This window comes from Erpetoichthys calabaricus, chromosome 8 (genome assembly GCF_900747795.2).
Source record: "Erpetoichthys calabaricus chromosome 8, fErpCal1.3, whole genome shotgun sequence".
NCBI lineage: Eukaryota > Metazoa > Chordata > Cladistia > Polypteriformes > Polypteridae > Erpetoichthys > Erpetoichthys calabaricus.
The window spans coordinates 149,166,162-149,184,173 of NC_041401.2; the positions used below are offsets into that span (position 1 = coordinate 149,166,162).

Sequence of the window (18,012 nt, forward strand, 5' to 3'; positions counted from 1 at the left end):
GGTTATAGTAACGCGACTGCGCTGCTTGTGCTCTCTCCAAATTCGCTTTTAAAATCGGTCTAATTTTCTCTAATCTATCATATAATTGCGCGATATACTCGAGAACATTTGAAGTAGGAAGGACCTCCTCTTCCCAACCTTCTTTTAGCATATCCAATAAACCTCTGGGTTGTCTTCCATATAATAATTCAAAAGGAGAGAAACCCGTTTAAGACTGTGGGACTTCCCGATATGCAAACAAAACAAGAGGAAGTAACTGATCCCAGTTTCTCCCATCCTCGTTAACTATTTTGCGCAGCATCTATTTTAACGTCTGATTAAAACGTTCCACCAAACCGTCAGTTTGCGGATGATAAACTGACGTTTTCAGATGTTTTATACGGAGTAATTTAGCCACCTCCCTGAACGTCTCCGAAGTGAAGGGAGTCCCTTGTTCTGTAAGAATCTGTTTAGGGATCCCAACACAAGCGAATATCCCTACTACTTCCCGTGCGATATTTTTTGTATTGGCTGAGCACAATGGAACAGCTTTGGGGAATCGAGTGGCATAATCTACTAGGACTAATATATATTTAAAGCCCTTTACCGAGGGTTCTAAAGGTCCTACAAGATCAACTCCGACTCATTCAAACGGGATATCAATAAGGGGAAGGGGAACGAGAGGAGCTCTAGTCCGTCGGGGAATCTGGCGAAGTTGACACTCCGGACATGAAGCACAAAATCACCGGACCTCCTCATTAATCCCCGGCCAATAAAATCGGAGCTTTATCCTCTCCAATGTCTTTTCGGAGCCTAAATGGGCTCCTAGAAGGTGAGCATGCGCTAACTCACAAACTTGTCGCCGAAAAGTGCGTGGGACTAGCAGCAATGTTCGCACTTCACTTTTACTTTAGTCCATTGTTGCGGTAAAACGAAACAGGAAGCAACAATAGAAATGTTACTCCCGGAATCAAATATCACCCTTACTTTTCTACCATTTATAATAACTGCACCTGTATATGGGAGAGATAAAGGGTTAGTCACTGTGGCACAATACCTTTCCCCCTTCGCCAAAGAGCATTCCATGGGCTCCGAAGTACAGTTAGGGGATAGATGTCCAAGCTCCCCACACTTGAAACAGTGGGGGGGGTTGAATGGTTTATCTCGTTTACGGACGGTAGGCACGGGAGGTTGCCGGGTAAGCTCAGGGGCTGGTGCCTGTTGGATGCGATGAGAAAACCGTTCTGATCGCCCCGATTTACAAGCCACCCAGTGACGCTCCACAATCTTGTTTAATGTGTCCATGTCCTCAAAGTTATGTTTATGGACTTGCTGGGCGATCTGGTCAGGGAGGGCATGCACGAATGTTTCACATGCCAGTAGCTCGGCCATCTTATGGGAGCTATTAATATCTTGTCGTAACCAGCGGCATACTTTTCCCCAAGCTTCAAAAGCCTGGGTTCTCAATGGCCTCTCGGGGTCAAACTGCCACTCCCTCCATTCATTCGCCTGCTGTCCCGCAGATATGCCGTAGCGCTTGAACACTTCAAGCTTTAAAGCATCATAATAGGCTCTCTGCGCCGACCCCTTCAGGTAGGGAGCCAGTAGGTACGCCCATTCCGACCTCGGCCAGGCATTCCGCTTAGCGGTACGCTCAAAAACCAAAAAATATGTTTCTATATCATCATCTTCAGTTAAGTTTGTCAATTGTGTTGGTAATGACCGAGCGGCCTCCGTCCGAACTGAGGCGGTGGCACGGGCTTCCGCTTCCGCTACTTGAGTTCTGGTCTCGCCCATCTGTACTTTTCAAGTACGGAGTTCGCCCATTATAGTGGACAGTATGGTGTTCAGGTCTTGTTCTTCAGTCATCTTGTAGAACAAATCCTTGTCGACTACGCCAATTGTGGGAAAAACCCGAGAAAACAAGTCAAAAGACAAGAAAAAAGGTTTATTGCCCTAAGACAATATAAAAGAAAAAAACAGATCAAAAGTCTTCAAGATTTGAAAATACAATTGACAGTTTTACTTTGTGAAATGGTCGTTTATATACAGACAGGATTATGGGAAAAGGAAATGGTTGGCATGAAGTGACGTTATGAACAGGAACCGGAAGTAACGTCATTGAAGTGAGTCGGAATTGATGTGGTCTTTAGGAGCCGGAAGTGAGGTTGTTGACGATGGCCGGAAGTGACGTAGTCATGGCCATTTTGATACCCGGGTTTTCTGTAGAAAGAAGAGATCCAGGTAAGTACCACGTGACACCCATATCTCATGATAGTTCACTCACCTTTAGGCTCTTTGACTGCCTCCTACTCGCACGTGTGTGACAATATATATATATATATATACACAGTGATCCCTCGCTATATCGCCTTTCGCGGCTTCACTCTATCGCGGATTTTATATGTAAGCATATTTAAATATATATCGCGGATTTTTTGCTGGTTCGCGGATTTCTGCGGACAATGGGTCTTTTAATTTCTGGTACATGCTTCCTCAGTTGGTTTGCCCAGTTGATTTCATACAAGGGACGGTATTGGCAGATGGCTGAGAAGCTACCCAGCTTACTTTTCTCTCTCTCTCTCTCTCTCTCTCTCTCTCTCTCTCTTGCGCTGACTTTTTCTGATCCTGACGTAGGGGGATTGAGCAGGGGGGCTGTTCGCACACCTAGACGATACGGACGCTCGTCTAAAAATGCTGAAAGATTATCTTCACGTTGGCTACCTTCTGTGCAGCTGCTTCGTGAAGTGACATGCTGCACGGTGCTTCGCATACTTAAAAGCACGAAGGGCACGTATTGATTTTTTTATCTCTCTCTCTCTCTCTCTCTGCTCCTGACGGAGGGGGTGTGAGCTGCCGCCTTCAACAGCTTTGTGCCGCGGTGCTTCGCATACTTAAAAGCCAAACAGCCCTATTGATTTGTTTGCTCCTTTGAAGAGGAAGATATGTTTGCATTCTTTTAATTGTGAGACTGAACTGTGATCTCTGTCTTGTCATGGAGCACAGTTTAAACTTTTGAAAAAGAGACAAATGTTTGTTTGCAGTGTTTGAATAACGTTCCTGTCTCTCTACAACCTCCTGTGTTTCTGCGCAAATCTGTGACCCAAGCATGACAATATAAAAATAACCATATAAACATATGGTTTCTACTTCGCGGATTTTCTTATTTCGCGAGTGGCTCTGGAACGCAACCCCCACGATGGAGGAGGGATTACTGTATGTATATATATATATATATATATATATATATATAATATAATATAATCCCAAGGGGAAATTCACATACTCCAGCAGCCCCCTTACTGATGCAAAAAACAATATTAAATTAAAGACTGATAATAATGCAGGTAAAAAACAGACAATAACATTGTATAATGTTAATGTTTACCCCCCCGGGTGGAATTGAAGAGTCGCATAGTTTGGGGGAGGAACGATCTTCTCAGTCTGTCGCTGAAGCTGCTCTTCTGTCTGGAGATGGAGTGGAGATGACACTGTTTAGTGGATGCAGTGGATTTTTCATAATTGATAGGAGCCTGCTGAGCGCCCGTCGCTCTGCCACAGATGTCAAACTGTCCAGCTCCATGCCAACAATAGAGCCTGCCTTCTTCACCAGTTTGTCCAGGCGTGAGGCGTCTTTCTTCTTAATGCTGCCTCCCCAGCATACCACCGCATAGAAGAGGGCGCTCGCCACAACCGTCTGATAGAACATCTGCAGCATCTTATTGCAGATGTTGAAGGACGCCAGCCTTCTAAGGAAGTATAACCGGTTCTGTCCTTTCTTACACAGAGCATCAGTATTATATCAGTATATATAGAGTGCATCCGGAAAGTATTCACAGCGCATCACTTTTTCCACATTTTGTTATGTTACAGCCTTATTCCACAATGGATTAAATTAATTTTTTTCCTCAGAATTCTCCACACAACACCCCATAATGACAACGTGAAAAAAGTGTACTTGAGGTTTTTGCAAATTTATGAAAAATAAAAAAATTGAGAAAGCACATGTACATAAATATTCACAGCCTTTGCCGTGAAGCTCGGAATTGAGCTCAGGTGCATCCTGTTTCCCCTAATCATCCTTGAGATGTTTCTGCAGCTTAATTGGAGTCCACCTGTGGTAAATTCAGTTGACTGGATATGATTTGGAAAGGCACACACCTATCTATATAAGGTCCCACAGTTGACAGTTCATGTCAGAGCACAAACCAAGCATGAAGTCAAAGGAATTGTCTGTAGACCTCCGAGACAGGATTGTCTCGAGGCACAAATCTGGGGAAGGTTACAGAAAATTTCTGCTGCTTTGAAGGTCCCAATGAGCACAGTGGCCTCCATCATCCGTAAGTGGAAGAAGTTTGAAACCACCAGGACTCTTCCTAGAGCTGGCCGGCCATCTAAACTGAGAGATCAGGGGAGAAGGGCCTTAGTCAGGGAGGTGACCAAGAACCCGATGGTCACTCTGTCAGAGCTAAAGAGGTCTTCTGTGGAGAGAGGAGAACCTTCCAGAAGGACAACCATCTTCAGCAATCCACCAATCAGGCCTGTATGGTAGAGTGGCCAGACGGAAGCCACTCCTTAGTAAAAGGCATATGGCAGCCTGCCTGGAGTTTGCCAAAAGGCACCTGAAAGACTCTCAGACCATGAGAAAGAAAATTCTCTGGTCTGATGAGACAAAGATTGAACTCTTTGGTATGAATGCCAGGCGTCACGTTTGGAGGAAACCTCGCACCATCCCTACAGTGAAGCATGGTGGGCAGCATCATGCTGTGGGGATGTTTTTCAGCGGAAGGAACTGGGAGACTAGTCAGGATAAAGGGAAAGATGACTGCAGCAATGTACATAGACATCTTGGATGAAAACCTGCTCCAGAGCGCTCATGACCTCAGACTGGGGCGACGGTTCATCTTTCAGCAGGACAACGACCCTAAGCACACAGGTGCTGCAAAGAAGAATGGGCAAAACTGGCCAAGGATAGGTGTGCCAAGCTTGTGGCATCATATTCAACAAGACTTGAGACTGTAATTGCTGCCAAAGGTGCATCGACAAAGTATTGAGCAAAGGCTGTGAATACTTATGTACATGTGATTTCTCAGTTTTTTTATTTTTAATAAATTTGCAAAAACCTCAAGTAAACTTTTTTCACATTGTCATTATGGGGTGTTGTGCGCAGAATTCTGAGGAAAAAAATGAATTTAATCCATTTTGGAATAAGGCTATAACATAACAAAAGGTGGAAAAAGTGATGCGCTGTGAATACTTTCTGGATGCACTGTATATGTTATTCATTTCTCCTTGCTGCTGATTGACTGTGATGCATCCCCTTCTTGTGTTTTCCGTTTTGTTCCTCTTAACCCTTAAATCACCACAACTGGCGTCGTTTCCCAGTGCCATTTGCGAGCACGCAGGAGAGCTGATCAGTCAGTGCCGTACATTCGTTGAGCAGCCAGCTCATGACCACTGCCAGCCCCTTGTGAGCAGGGGGGCTGAACACACCCCTAGAAGACACAGACACTCCTCAAAAAAAACCCTCTTCAATAACGCTGATAGACTACTTTCACAATGCTCTCTTACTTGCTGGGCTTACTTACGGCTGCTCTATCGCGTGATATGCTTCTCACCTGACACTACACATACTCAAATGCCCGAACAGCACCTGTCCTTTTTGGCTGATTGCTTTGTTTCTCTCTCCTCCCCCAGACATCCTCTGCTTCTGTTGTGGGTCCCGCTCCCGTTGTGCTCCCCTATGATGTTTGCCTGTTCTTTTAATCGATAACTAACTGCATACTGAGCTCTTTTTACTTCTGAAAGAGACATGTTTGTTTGAAGTGTTTGAATAAAGTTCCTGTCTGTACAGTCTGCTGTGTTTCTGTGCAATTCTGTGACCCAAGCGTGACACCCTGCAGCCTGACTGTCTCTGGGATTGAGCCGCTGCACTAGACTAGACTGTAAGCATCAGCGCGTGACACCCTGCAGCCTGACTGTCTCTGGGATTGAGCCGCTGCACTAGATTAGACTGTAAGCATCAGCGCTTACTTCTGTGTGCTTGAGTGCAGCCAGTTCAAGCGCAGTTGGCTCGGTGATTTACTGAGTTTCATCCATGGCATCAGTTGCACCTTGTACTTATTGTTCCAGTAGTTTTTTTAAATAGTTTTTACAGTTCATTAGCAGTGTGTAAAATGATCAGTGTTGCAGTAATTGTGATGCTCTTTGCATGAAAAAAAGTGTTCCATTAAAATTTCACTTTTTTTTTTGTGAATTGTGACGTTTACTTAAAATGCAGCAAAAAAAGTATTTGGCATCCAGGGATGCATTAACCCCCAAGTATGTGGCAGTTTAAGAGTTAAAGCCCCAAGATGCCGCTGAAAGGACCTGCACCTTCTAAGGCTTCTGGCAATGAAAACGTGCTTGCATGATTAACAGTACTGTATATATAGCGGTAACATCTGTATTTTACATTCTAGCACTGTGGGAGACATAGCAGTACAGTACTGTGCAGTATATGGGATTACCTTTACATTCTTTTTTTTAGGTAATGTATTAAGCTGAGTTTGAAATTAAAGTGTTTTGGGGGCATATTTAGTGTTTAAACCAGTGTTTCCCAAACTCGGTCCTGGTGATCTCCTGTGGCTACATGTTTTTGTTCCAACCGGATTCCTAATCAGTGACAACACCGGATAGCACTGATCTCATTTAATTAGCTGTTTTTTTTTCTTTCTTTTATTCGACATTCAGAAAAGCATAGCAGCATGATTTTTACATTTATAAGACATTTAGAAATATTTCTGCTTTAGCTATAGATTTAAATGCTTAACTGTCTTTTGTTGATTTCATTATACTGTACTTTGCCCTTTCTCTGTGCAGTTTTTCTTTGTTGTATCTTAATAATGACAATTTAAAACGAGCAGAGCAGACACGCAGGCAAATAACACTAAATAATCAAAGGCTGCAAGTACTTTAGCAACCAACCCACTAATGAGTAAATAATGGATTAATTAAACAATTAGAAGAGCAATAAAAGTAGAATGAAAATCAAGATGAAAATACTGTTAAAAAGAAAAAAAAATACATTATTCCTATATAACTGCTTGGTACATTTTAATTTATTTTTTTTATTTATTATTTTTTTTAAGCAAACTCAGTTTTCTAATTTCTATATTGTTCCCTAAACACAGAACTTGGGAAATATCAGTTCACTTAATTAGCCCAGGAGTTCAATTAAAAACAGAAGCTGGTTGGAACAAAAACCTGCAGCCACAGGGGTTCACCAGGACCGAGTTTGGGAAACACTGGTTTAAACTATAAAAATAGGCATTTTTTTTTTTAACCACATCCAAAATTTCTGGTTTTATCACAATTCGCGGGTGCTCTAGGAACGTAACCTCTGCGAATTTTGGGGGTGTACTGTATTTCAGTTTGGCTATCAAGCCTTCCACACTACTAAGACTGCATTGCTCAGTATGGTTATGTGGTATTTTGCGACTCCATGCATTACCAATTTAAGTTAAAAGTAACATTAAATCAAACATTATTGTTTACAAGTATATAAGTACGCCCGCATAAAGATAGGGTGATTACTGTTTGTGTTTTAAAGGTGCTACCGCAGAAACACTGGGCCATCTTTGAGGCATGGTTGGTCTGGGCACATGTGGAGCTGGTATAATGGCCAGTACAGGCCCCTCAGCAGTGTTAATTTTCACACTCTGGTGTCCACGTAGCCTGCCGATCGCAGGCAGTTTAAGGTGCAGTGCAACTGGAAGAAACGGCCGACATTTGTCATTGTAACCAAGGTTGAGTCAGAGATGGGGATCCTGTATGCTAAATAGTGGAAACTTACTTACTGGTGAGTCGGCAACTGGTGTGGTTGACCTCAACATACCCATTGGCCATCCTGGATGGCTTACACTCGCGCGACCAGCAGGAGTTTGATTTTAAATAGAAAGTTGCTATGGGAATGTTGCAGCGCATGGCATGAATGTGCAAGCATTTACCTGGATAGGTTTGTTGGGTAGACAGGGGTGGCAGATTGGCTGGATAATCTTGCTGGTTATACTTAAAGAGCTGCTGGCCAGCAGGGGTCATCAGTGGACCTAAAGGCAAGATAGGGTTAGGCACTGCTGAGCTATTGAAGGAGCAGTTGTGTTATTTGACGGCTTTGTAGATGTTTTTTGTTTATTCATATATGATACTTTTGGTGGAGGTATAAATACTTATTTGGTGTTGGGATAGTTTCTTTTGGGATTGATGCAATTGTTTTTTTCTTTTTGTATATACTGTACATGCACTTGATTTTTTTTTTTTCTTCTATATTTTTTTCCCCCTTGAGGAAATATTATAGGCGCAAGGAGGGTTGATTAAAAAAATCTTTAAATTGGCCTGGTATGAATGAATGTAGTTTTGTGCCTGAGTGGGCCCTGTAAGAGACTGGCATTTCAAAGAATGGTTGCATGGATTAGTTATTAGTGTGTTGCTGTTTATGAGCAGTAATATGATCTGTACACTACATTAAGCACTATTTAACCTGGTGCAGAATGATTTAACATCTTTAGATTCAATTAATTGATTTAGAAAAAATATTTAATTTTTATAAAGAAATTTAATTTACTCTGAAATACCTTTTTTCTTTATTTTAGGACACATTGTGAGTCCAGTGAAAGCCCTTGTTGCTTCAGCTAAACCATATAAGGTGCTGCCTGTGGTTAGTGTTATACTTTACATTTTGCGGTGAGTGAAGAGTATTTTTTTTTTTTTTTAACCTTGCCAGATACCTTACTCTGATTATTAGTTTTGGGATACAGTTGGTAACTAATGTAAATTAACCTTTGTTGCTACTGTATAATTGAGCTCATTTGCTTAAGAAAAAACTAAACCTTAATTTATTTCACTTTTAGAAGAAAACCCCTAAGAATAGTTATTTCTGTGTATGAAAGTAATAATTATTATTATTATATATGAAGTTTCCAGAGGAAATTGCAGTTTTCTTGAAAACTCACCCATTCTATCTACTTAATTCCTTCAAATAAAAGTCACGTTTTCACTGTCTCTAAAGGCATACTGTGTACCAGACTACTTGGCCGCTTATTCCATGTGCCTATGGTTCTCTGTGCAAAGTAAAACTTTCTAAAGTTTGTGCAAAATCTACCCTTAAGTTTCCAAATGTGTCCCCATGGTTTTGTTGAAGTTATTTTAAAGCAGTAGGCAGAATCCACTGTACTAATGCCTTTCATAATTTTAAACATTTCATATGTTTTTGCTTAAACTGAAAAGGTTCCATTATTTTAATCTATCCTGGACTGGACTTTTTTTTTTTTTTTTTTTTACTACTGCTCTGTACCTTTTGTAGCCCAGGAACCAAACCTGCACAAAATATTCCAGATGTGGCCTCACTAGTGCACTATAAAGCTTAAGTATAGCCTCTTTTGACTTGTATTCTACATATTGTGCTATGAAATGTAGCATTTTTTTTAAAACTTATTCATTTCTTCGGAACACTGTCTGGAAGCTGATAGTACCGAGTCCTAGTAATGAGGGAAGCCTGTGGACTTTGCTTAGCCAAGTTCAGGAAAATCATGGAAGTGTTTGCGAACTTCGTCAAGCTGTTCAAAATGTATTGAAGTCAATGGGGAAGGTGGAACTTTGAATTGATTATATCTGGCATCTGCCAACTATATTAGACCAAATATAGTAGCCAAAAATGTGATCTGAGCTGAAAGGCAGCAATGTTAACCACTCCACCCCTGTGCCTCAAACAAAAAATTACATATAATGATAGGTTAGGTTAGTTGAGATTGCTCCCAAGAAAGGAAACGTACTGGCAAACGGATTTAAGTATTACATTTAATTTTATACAATTGTAAATGCAACTGGTTAAATGCATGTGCTGATAGCATATTGTTGCACCCACCACACGATGAACCACCTGGATTGGATAACCACAAGCAAAATACAACAAATGGGTACAAATTATCACTAAGTAAATATATATACATACACTTACCTCCCACTTTATTAGGTACACCTGTTCAACTGCTTGTTAATGCAAATATCTAATTAGTCAATTACATGGCAGCAACTCAATGCATTTAGACATGTAGACATTGTCAAGACAACCTGCTGAATTTCAAACCGAGCATCAGAATGAGAAAGAAAGGTGATTACTTTGAACGTGGCATGGTTGTTGGTGCCAGACGGGCCAGTTCTGAGTAGTTCAGAAGCTGCTTATCTACTGGGATTTTCATGCACATCTATCTCTAGGGTTTACAGAGAATGGTCCAAAAAAGGGAAAATACCACTGAGTGGCAGTTCCTTGGGCAAAACTGCCTTGATGCCAGAGGTCAGAGGAGAATGGCCAGATTGGTTTGAGGATGATATTAAGCCAACAGTAACTGAAATAACCACTCATTACAACCGAGATATGCAACAGAGCATCTCTGAACGCACAACACATCGAACTTTGAAGTAGATGGGCTACAGCAACAGGAGACCATATTGAATACCACTCCTGTCGGGTAAGAATAGGCAAATGAGGTCACAATTCGCACGGGCTAACCAAAATTGACAGTTGAAGATTGAAAAAACATTGGTCTGATGAGTCTGAATTTCTGCTGCAACATTCTGATGGTAGGGTCAGAATTTGTTGTCAGCAACATGAAAGCATGGATCCATTCTGCCTTGTATCAGTGGTTCAGTCTGCTGGTGGTGTAATGGCGTGGGGGATATTTTCTTGGTACCTTTGGGCCTCTTAGTACCAATTGAGCATTATTTAAATGCCATAACCTACCTGAGTATTGTTAAAGACCATGTCCATCTCTTTATGACCACAGTGTACCCATCTTCTGTTGGCTATTTCCAGCAGAATAATGTACCATGTCACAAAGGTCAGATCATCTCAAACTGGTTTCATGAACATGACAATGAGTTCACTGTACTCAAATGGACTCCACAGTCACCAGATCTCAATCTAATAGAGAACCTTAGTGAGTGGTAGAGTGGAAAATTTGCATCATGGATGTGTAGCTGACAAATCTGCAGCAACTGTTTGATGCTGTTATATCAATATGGACCAGAATCCCTAAGCAGTGTTTCCAGCACCTTGTTGAGTGTATGTCATGAAGAATTACAGTAATTCTGAGGCAAAGAGGGGTCCAACACGATACTAGCAAGGTGAACCTAATAAAGTGGACTGTGAGAGTGTGCGCATGTGTGTGTACACACACACACACACAGTAGCTTTATTAACTCAAAAGAGTGGCACAATGCATTTAGTTACAATCTTATAAGTACTCAAATTGCTGTCTTCATGTACTCACAAGTGTAACCCTACTTTTGTCAACCCCTTTATATATCATTCCACCCAGACAGTTCCAATCTTGGGACACTCATTGCCCATGGTGTGGGTCTAGCTCATTCACTTGTTTGAAGTCACGCCTCTGGGTTCATCTTTTTTGTTTCCCATGTATCTGTGCTGATGCTATACACTTTTTTTCTTCCATGAAGAAAATAGAAATGCCTTGTAAACAGTAATAAATCTTTATCTCTGTTATTAATATCATAATTATGCTCAGCTACATACAATTTTAACTAACTTATTTTGTTTTTGAAACTCCTATATTTTAAGCAAATTTAAATGTTTTACTTATTTTGCTTTGGCATATTAACTTTGGACTAGAAATAAATTACTGTACATATTTGCCTTAACACTACTGTTTACCATTTCATGTACAATTCTAAACCTGGCCTGTCGATCTCCCTGGCCCCTGATTCTCTAGTTTAAACAATACTTCAATAATTTACTCGTTTGCAGTGGGAACTGATCATGATGATGAATCTAAACCAGATAAACTAAATCTATAACTTGAATATATTATACATTTTAAAACCCTTTCTACAGATTGTGGCTGGAATGACAGAGCGTTCATTCCAGTATTCAAAAATACACTAATAGAAGCACTGAATTATGATATGGCAGACAATGGTATAAGGTAATCTTTGAAAGAAGTGATTACTATTGCAATCAAATTAGGTTGTCAGAAAGTAAGAGAGAAGAACTTGTTTAACATTAGAATCATGGTAGCTTACAAAAAGTCGTAATGCCAGGCCACCTTAAATTCCTTCGCACCTCTTCATCTGTGTCTTTGTTTTGCAAATGTGTCAGTCAGCACAGGCAGCAAGCAGCCTGCTATCCCATCCCTCACTGACACAGCTGGAGTTCTCCCTGCTAAATTCTGTTTATCTGGGTGTGAGGTGTCTGGAAATGTATAGGGTGAATAATATATCGTTATCTAGAATACATATATTTTATGTGTGTTCTGTGTCTACAACGATCTGGGTAAATGTTGGATGACAGAAAATGCAAAACAAGACATGATGAGCACATAGTGTTTCTAGTGTTAACAAGACCCCATCCTAAAATTAAGGATTCTAATCCTTAGATCTGAATCTCCCAGATGTATTGTCTGTGGAACAGTGGGTCCATGGCTAAGCGGTTTGGGGTCTGTTTATAAATAAATAAATAATTGAAGAGCCAGCTTGATCACCGTGGGTGTGCACCCTTGTGCGGCTGCAGGAGGTTGGTGGGATAGTTGAGATGGAGCACACCTGCATGTGAGTGTGTGCTCTGTCTTGATTACTCCATTGGTTTTCCACAGTTTGCAATTGAGATGCTGCGCCCACAAAGATATATAAAGGAGAGCTGGTACAAGAGAGGAGCAGAATGAAAGAACTAGAAAATCAACACAAAAAGAACTGAGACAGAGGTAAGAGAATGGAGAACAGGCAGGAGCGAGAGAGAGAGAGAGCGAGCGAGCAAGAGTGAAGACAGACAGACAGACAGACAGACAGCCAAGAGGAGAGCCCAAGTAGATCACTCCTGCTGAATGATTGGGGAGGTTTGAGCAATAAGGTACTCAATGAAGTTACTTGCTGTGCAAGTCCAGGAGAAAGACAGCTGGAGCTGCAGGTTGAAGGAAGGCTCGGCATGTTGTCCTGTTTGAGGGGGGATGGCTATGGACCACAGAGATGCAAGCAAGGCAGCAGAGTTGAAATATGGTGGTTCAGCGTGGTGTCCTGCTGGGAGCCATGGGAGGCTTGGTGGAGAAAGTTGGCTGAACTGTCAGTTAGGTGTCTCATTGCTACATGGTCCCATTCGGGAGTAAGCCGAGGAGACGTCCGTTTTAAAGGGAATAACCAGGGACTGGGACTGTGGTTTTAAAGAGGAGATTCCTTCCATATTTTAACCTCGTTTTTATGGATTATTCATTGGACTTGTTTCATCTTCCACGGAACACTTTATTTTCATTGGATTATTTATTTATTGAAGTTTTGCACTGCACTATTAATTTCAACAGTGTTTGTTTTTTGATTATTGGATTTTAAATAAAACTACATCACTTTTGCACCTACCCCTTGTTCTGTGTATTTCCTCAACTGCCTGGATCATCTTGGTTATGATATTGACGGTGGCAGGTTCAAGAGGCTCCCAAACAGAAGTAACAGCATGGAGTCGACCCACGCCATCACAGTGTCAGGTTTGAGGAGTGTTGTTCTACAAAACAGCTTCAAAAATTAGCTCCAAGGTACATTTCTGCTATATTTATATATAATACGCTACCGTGGCTGTTCATTTGTCTGTCCAGGATTTTAAATGACCTGTAGCTCGCAAACCGTTTGACGTATTGACTCTGAAATTTGGTACACATATACTACGTGACGTCTACTATCCACTTTCGGGGTGGTGATTGACCTCCAAGGTTATTCTTCTTTTTATTTTTATTTTATTTTATTGTAGAATCAACTCTCGGCAGCGGCCAGCAGGGCGGCCGTGCAGCGCATGCATACAGCACCGTTCTCATCCCTACCACCTTCACTTCCCCTACCTCTTCATATCTTAAATCATATTTGAGGCAGATTGAAGACTTACAGTGGGTATAGAAAAGAATCACCCCCTTCAAAATATTCCCATTTTTTTGCTTTACAGCCTTAAATGACAACACACAATCCAATATTTTTTCCAGCTTTACTGATTCAATGCAATGTATAACATCCAAGTGAAAGATATCATAGCTACAGTTCAGAAGAATTTTAAAAAATAAAAAACAAAAATTACTGAGATTAATAAAGGATCACCCCCCTCCTAAACAATATTTGTAGATTCAATCAGGTATAAGTAACCACCATATCCATTGTAGACCATGGTTACTGGCTTCCACATGTGATCAGTTGTAATCTGTGTGATTATTGAAGCATAAAAACAGCTGTTACTGGAGCATTCTCTTGCTTGGTAGTGCAACTGACAGCAAACAACTGACTATGGGTGGCAGGCCACTTTCAAAAGATCTCAGGGATAGAGTTGTGGACAGACATAAGGCAGGAGATGGATACAAAAAAATCTCAAAGGCTTTATCAATCCCAAGGAGCACAGTTAAATTCCATAATAAAGAAGTGACAAGTGTTAGGTACTACTAGCACCCTCCCTGGATCCGGCCGTCCCTCCAAACTGGATGGAAGAGCATGGAGAAAACTAGTAAGAGAAGCTACCAGGAGGCCAATGGCCACTTTGAAGGAGTTAAAGGATTTTATGGCAAAGAGTGGTCATTGTGTGCATGTGACAACAATTTCACAAGCGCTCCACAATTGTGGCTTGTTCGGGAGGGTCACAAGGAAGAAGCCACTTCTCAAGAAAGGCCACATTAAGGCTCGTTTGAGCTTTGCCAGAATGCACCTTGAAGATTCTGATTACAAGTGGAAAAAGGTCTTATGGTCAGGTGAGACCAAAATCAAACAATTTGGCCTCAATACCAAACGGTACACCTGGCGGAATCCAATTCAGCTCACCATCCAAAACACACCATACCTACAGTAAAGAATGGAGGTGGCAGCATCCTATTGTGGGGGTGTTCCTCTGCCACAGGGCCTGGTGCTCTCATTAGGGTAGAAGGAAAAATGGATGGGGCAAAATACCGTCAAATTCTTGAGGAAAACATGCTACCCTCTGCCAGAAACTTGAAGATGGGCAGAATGTTCACCTTCCAACACAGCAACAACCTGAAGCACACAGCAAAATTGACCACACAGTGGCTGAAGGAAAAAAAAGTGAAAGTCCTCGTGTGCCCCAGTCAGAGCCCAGACTAAATCCCATTGAAAATCTGTGGAAAGATTTTAAGATAGCAGTCCACCATAGCTCACCATCCAATTTGACCAAACTTGAACAGTTCTGTAAAGAAGAGTGGGCAAATATTGTTCAATCTAGATGTGCAAAGCTGATAGAGAAGTATTCCAACAAACTCAAGACAGTCATTAAAGCAAAAGGTGGTTCAACAAAATATTGACATTGGCAAGTGCTCCTTTATTAATCTCAGTATGTCTTGTTTTTGATTTTTTTATAATTTTTCTGAACTGTAGCTGTGGTATATTTCACTTGAATGTTATACTGTAGGTTGCATTGACTAAGTAAAGCTGGGAAGAAATATTTTTTGTGTGTGTTTTCATTTAAGGCTGTAAAGCAAAACAAATGGACATATTTCGAAGGGGGTGATTCTTTTCTATACCCACTGTAAGTGAAAAATTAAGGAAAACATACTAAGTAATTGCAACACAAACACTGAATTAAACAGTTTTAACGTGAAAAGATGCCAATGAAAGAAGAGAAGAAGTGGGCCTCTAGGGTGGAGAAAAAAAGAGCTGCTTAGGAAGCAGCAAGCTCATTAACCTCTGAACAAACGTACAGAGAAAGAGTATGAAAACCTATGAATGTTCAAGTCAAGTGTATTCATTGCACGTTATCGTGCATTGTACCGTTATTGGTAAAATAATAAAGCATATTTTTGACTATAAAGTACAAGTTGACCTCTCAGGATCATTACAAGTCCTATTTCAAACTGTTTTTCTCTAGCCCTTATCTACCAACCAAAGCAATCCCATGTATTATTACTTACAGGGAATGCGAGTATGAAATGTAAAAGATTATTGTCTGGGTTCCCAGTCAACCCTTGGTAAATTGGCATGTCTATTGACCTGAAGAACAGTGATGGTTGCCAGCTACAGACATTCATGCCCCAAGATTACTTTATCGATTTCATCTTCATCAGCCTTCTAAATCAGATCAATGTGTTCAATGTCCACAGCTTATGAAATGACTCTGTCAGGAACATATACATTTTTAAAATTATGTTCTACTATTTGTTTATAATTTTACAGTTTTAATTTTGAATTCATTGTCTTTATGATTTTGGATTTTTTTGGATGGCACGAAAACAAACATTTTGTGTTTTTGTTTTTTACAGGCACCATCATTTTGTGTTTCTAATTTTCATGGGCACTGCCATTTGTATGTCTGTCACTGTGATGCTATGAGGTTGAAAGGCATGTAATGAATGTGCCACATGACGCTAGAGATAATAGAGTCCATGTTGTACAGTTTAAGAAGGTCTCGTGGCTAAAGTAGTGTCTGAATTTTTTTATAAAATATAAAGGAAAGGCTTAGTGAGAGTTTTGCAGCCAAATTTTTATTTTGAGTTTTGATTATGATCTTTATTTTGCAAATTCGCCTTTAGTCCTCCTCCCTTGTATTTTGTGAAACATCCCTGTTTTGATGTTTTGCGCCCTTATAGTGACTGACAATTTTCTTGGCAAGCCACTTAATCTCTGCCATTTGATTAATAACAATTTCCTGTCTGAAATTTTTGTAAGTTCTTGCTGGCACAATGTTAGTCACTTCCTATGTGGATGTTCCATATTCTCCCTGTGTGTATGTATCATAGGGTACTTTAGTTACCTATTACTTAAAGAAACTTGCCAGGTAGATGAATTGAATCAGTCTGAGCTGGGCTTATATGAAAGTGTTCGGAATGTCACATGAACTGATTTTTTTCTGTACCAAAGTTTAAAAAAAGCGTAAGAGGTACTAGATTTTTTTACAGTATCAGAAGTACTGAGAAAGTCAAAAAATGGAAAAGAATGGACAGACTTGGAAAGCTTGAGGAATATGTTAAACTTAAAATGTGAATGAGTTTGACTCGTCTGTGAAATAATACACTTTAGTAATTTTTTGTTAACCCGCTAATGATGTAAATATAAATCTTATAATAGTCAATGTTACAAACATAATAGATTAGTCTTTGACAAACCAAACTTTTAAAGCATGTTGTTATAAAACAGCTTTAAAGAGTTTATTAAAATAGAAATATCCAGAATTATCTTGGAATTCACCAATTCAAAAGCACAGGTGTAATAAGGTTTTTAATTTTTATTTTTAATATTGATTTTAGGCAATATTTTTCAGTTATTTGAGACAAACTGTCATGGAATAAATGTAAAATGTGCACATGCTAGGATTAATTGGGTAGTTCATTATATATCATTCTTTATAAACCCTATACAGAAATCCTTTCCAAGATTACAGTCATGAAAAGTTTGGGAACCCCTCTCAGCCTGCATAATAATTTACTTTCAACAAAAAAGATAACAGTGGTATGTCTTTCATTTCCTAGGAACATCTGAGTACTGGGGTGTTTTCCGAACAAAGATTTTTAGTGAAGCAGTATTTAGTTGTATAAAATTAAATCAAATGTGAAAAACTGGCTGTGCAAAAATTTGGGTACCCTTGTAATTTTGCTGATTTGAATGCATGTAACAGCTCAATACTGATTACTTGCAACACCAAATTGGTTGGATTAGCTTGTTAAGCCTTGAACTTCATAGACGGGTGTGTCTAATCATGAGAAAATGTATTTAACGTGGTCAATTGCAAGTTGTGTTTCCCTTTGACTCTCCTCTGAAGAGTGACAGCATGGGATCCTCAAAGCAACTCTCAAAAGATCTGAAAACCGAGATTGTTGAGTATCATGGTTTAGGGCAGCGGTTCTCAAACTGTGGGGCGTGCCCCCCATATGTGGCATAATTTCGCTATTCGTAGGGAAATTTTAAACTTGTAGCGGTGTATCAGCAGCAAAAAATATAGGAATAAATTTTATTAGGGTTTCAAAAAAATGTTAGGGGGGCACGATTAAAACTGTTATGAAAACTCGGGTTACAAATACT

The 18,012-nt window shown here is 40.3% G+C and overlaps 1 protein-coding gene across 1 annotated transcript in view; it reads left to right on the forward strand.

Moving 5' to 3' along the window:
• pgap1 (post-GPI attachment to proteins inositol deacylase 1) overlaps positions 1-18,012 on the forward strand; it is a 319,938-nt gene that overhangs the window by 269,961 nt on the left and 31,965 nt on the right. Inside the window, exon 21 of the mRNA XM_051930514.1 lies at positions 8,610-8,700. Within this exon, the coding sequence (XP_051786474.1) occupies positions 8,610-8,700 (91 nt within the window). The remainder of the gene's footprint in view (positions 1-8,609; positions 8,701-18,012) is intronic.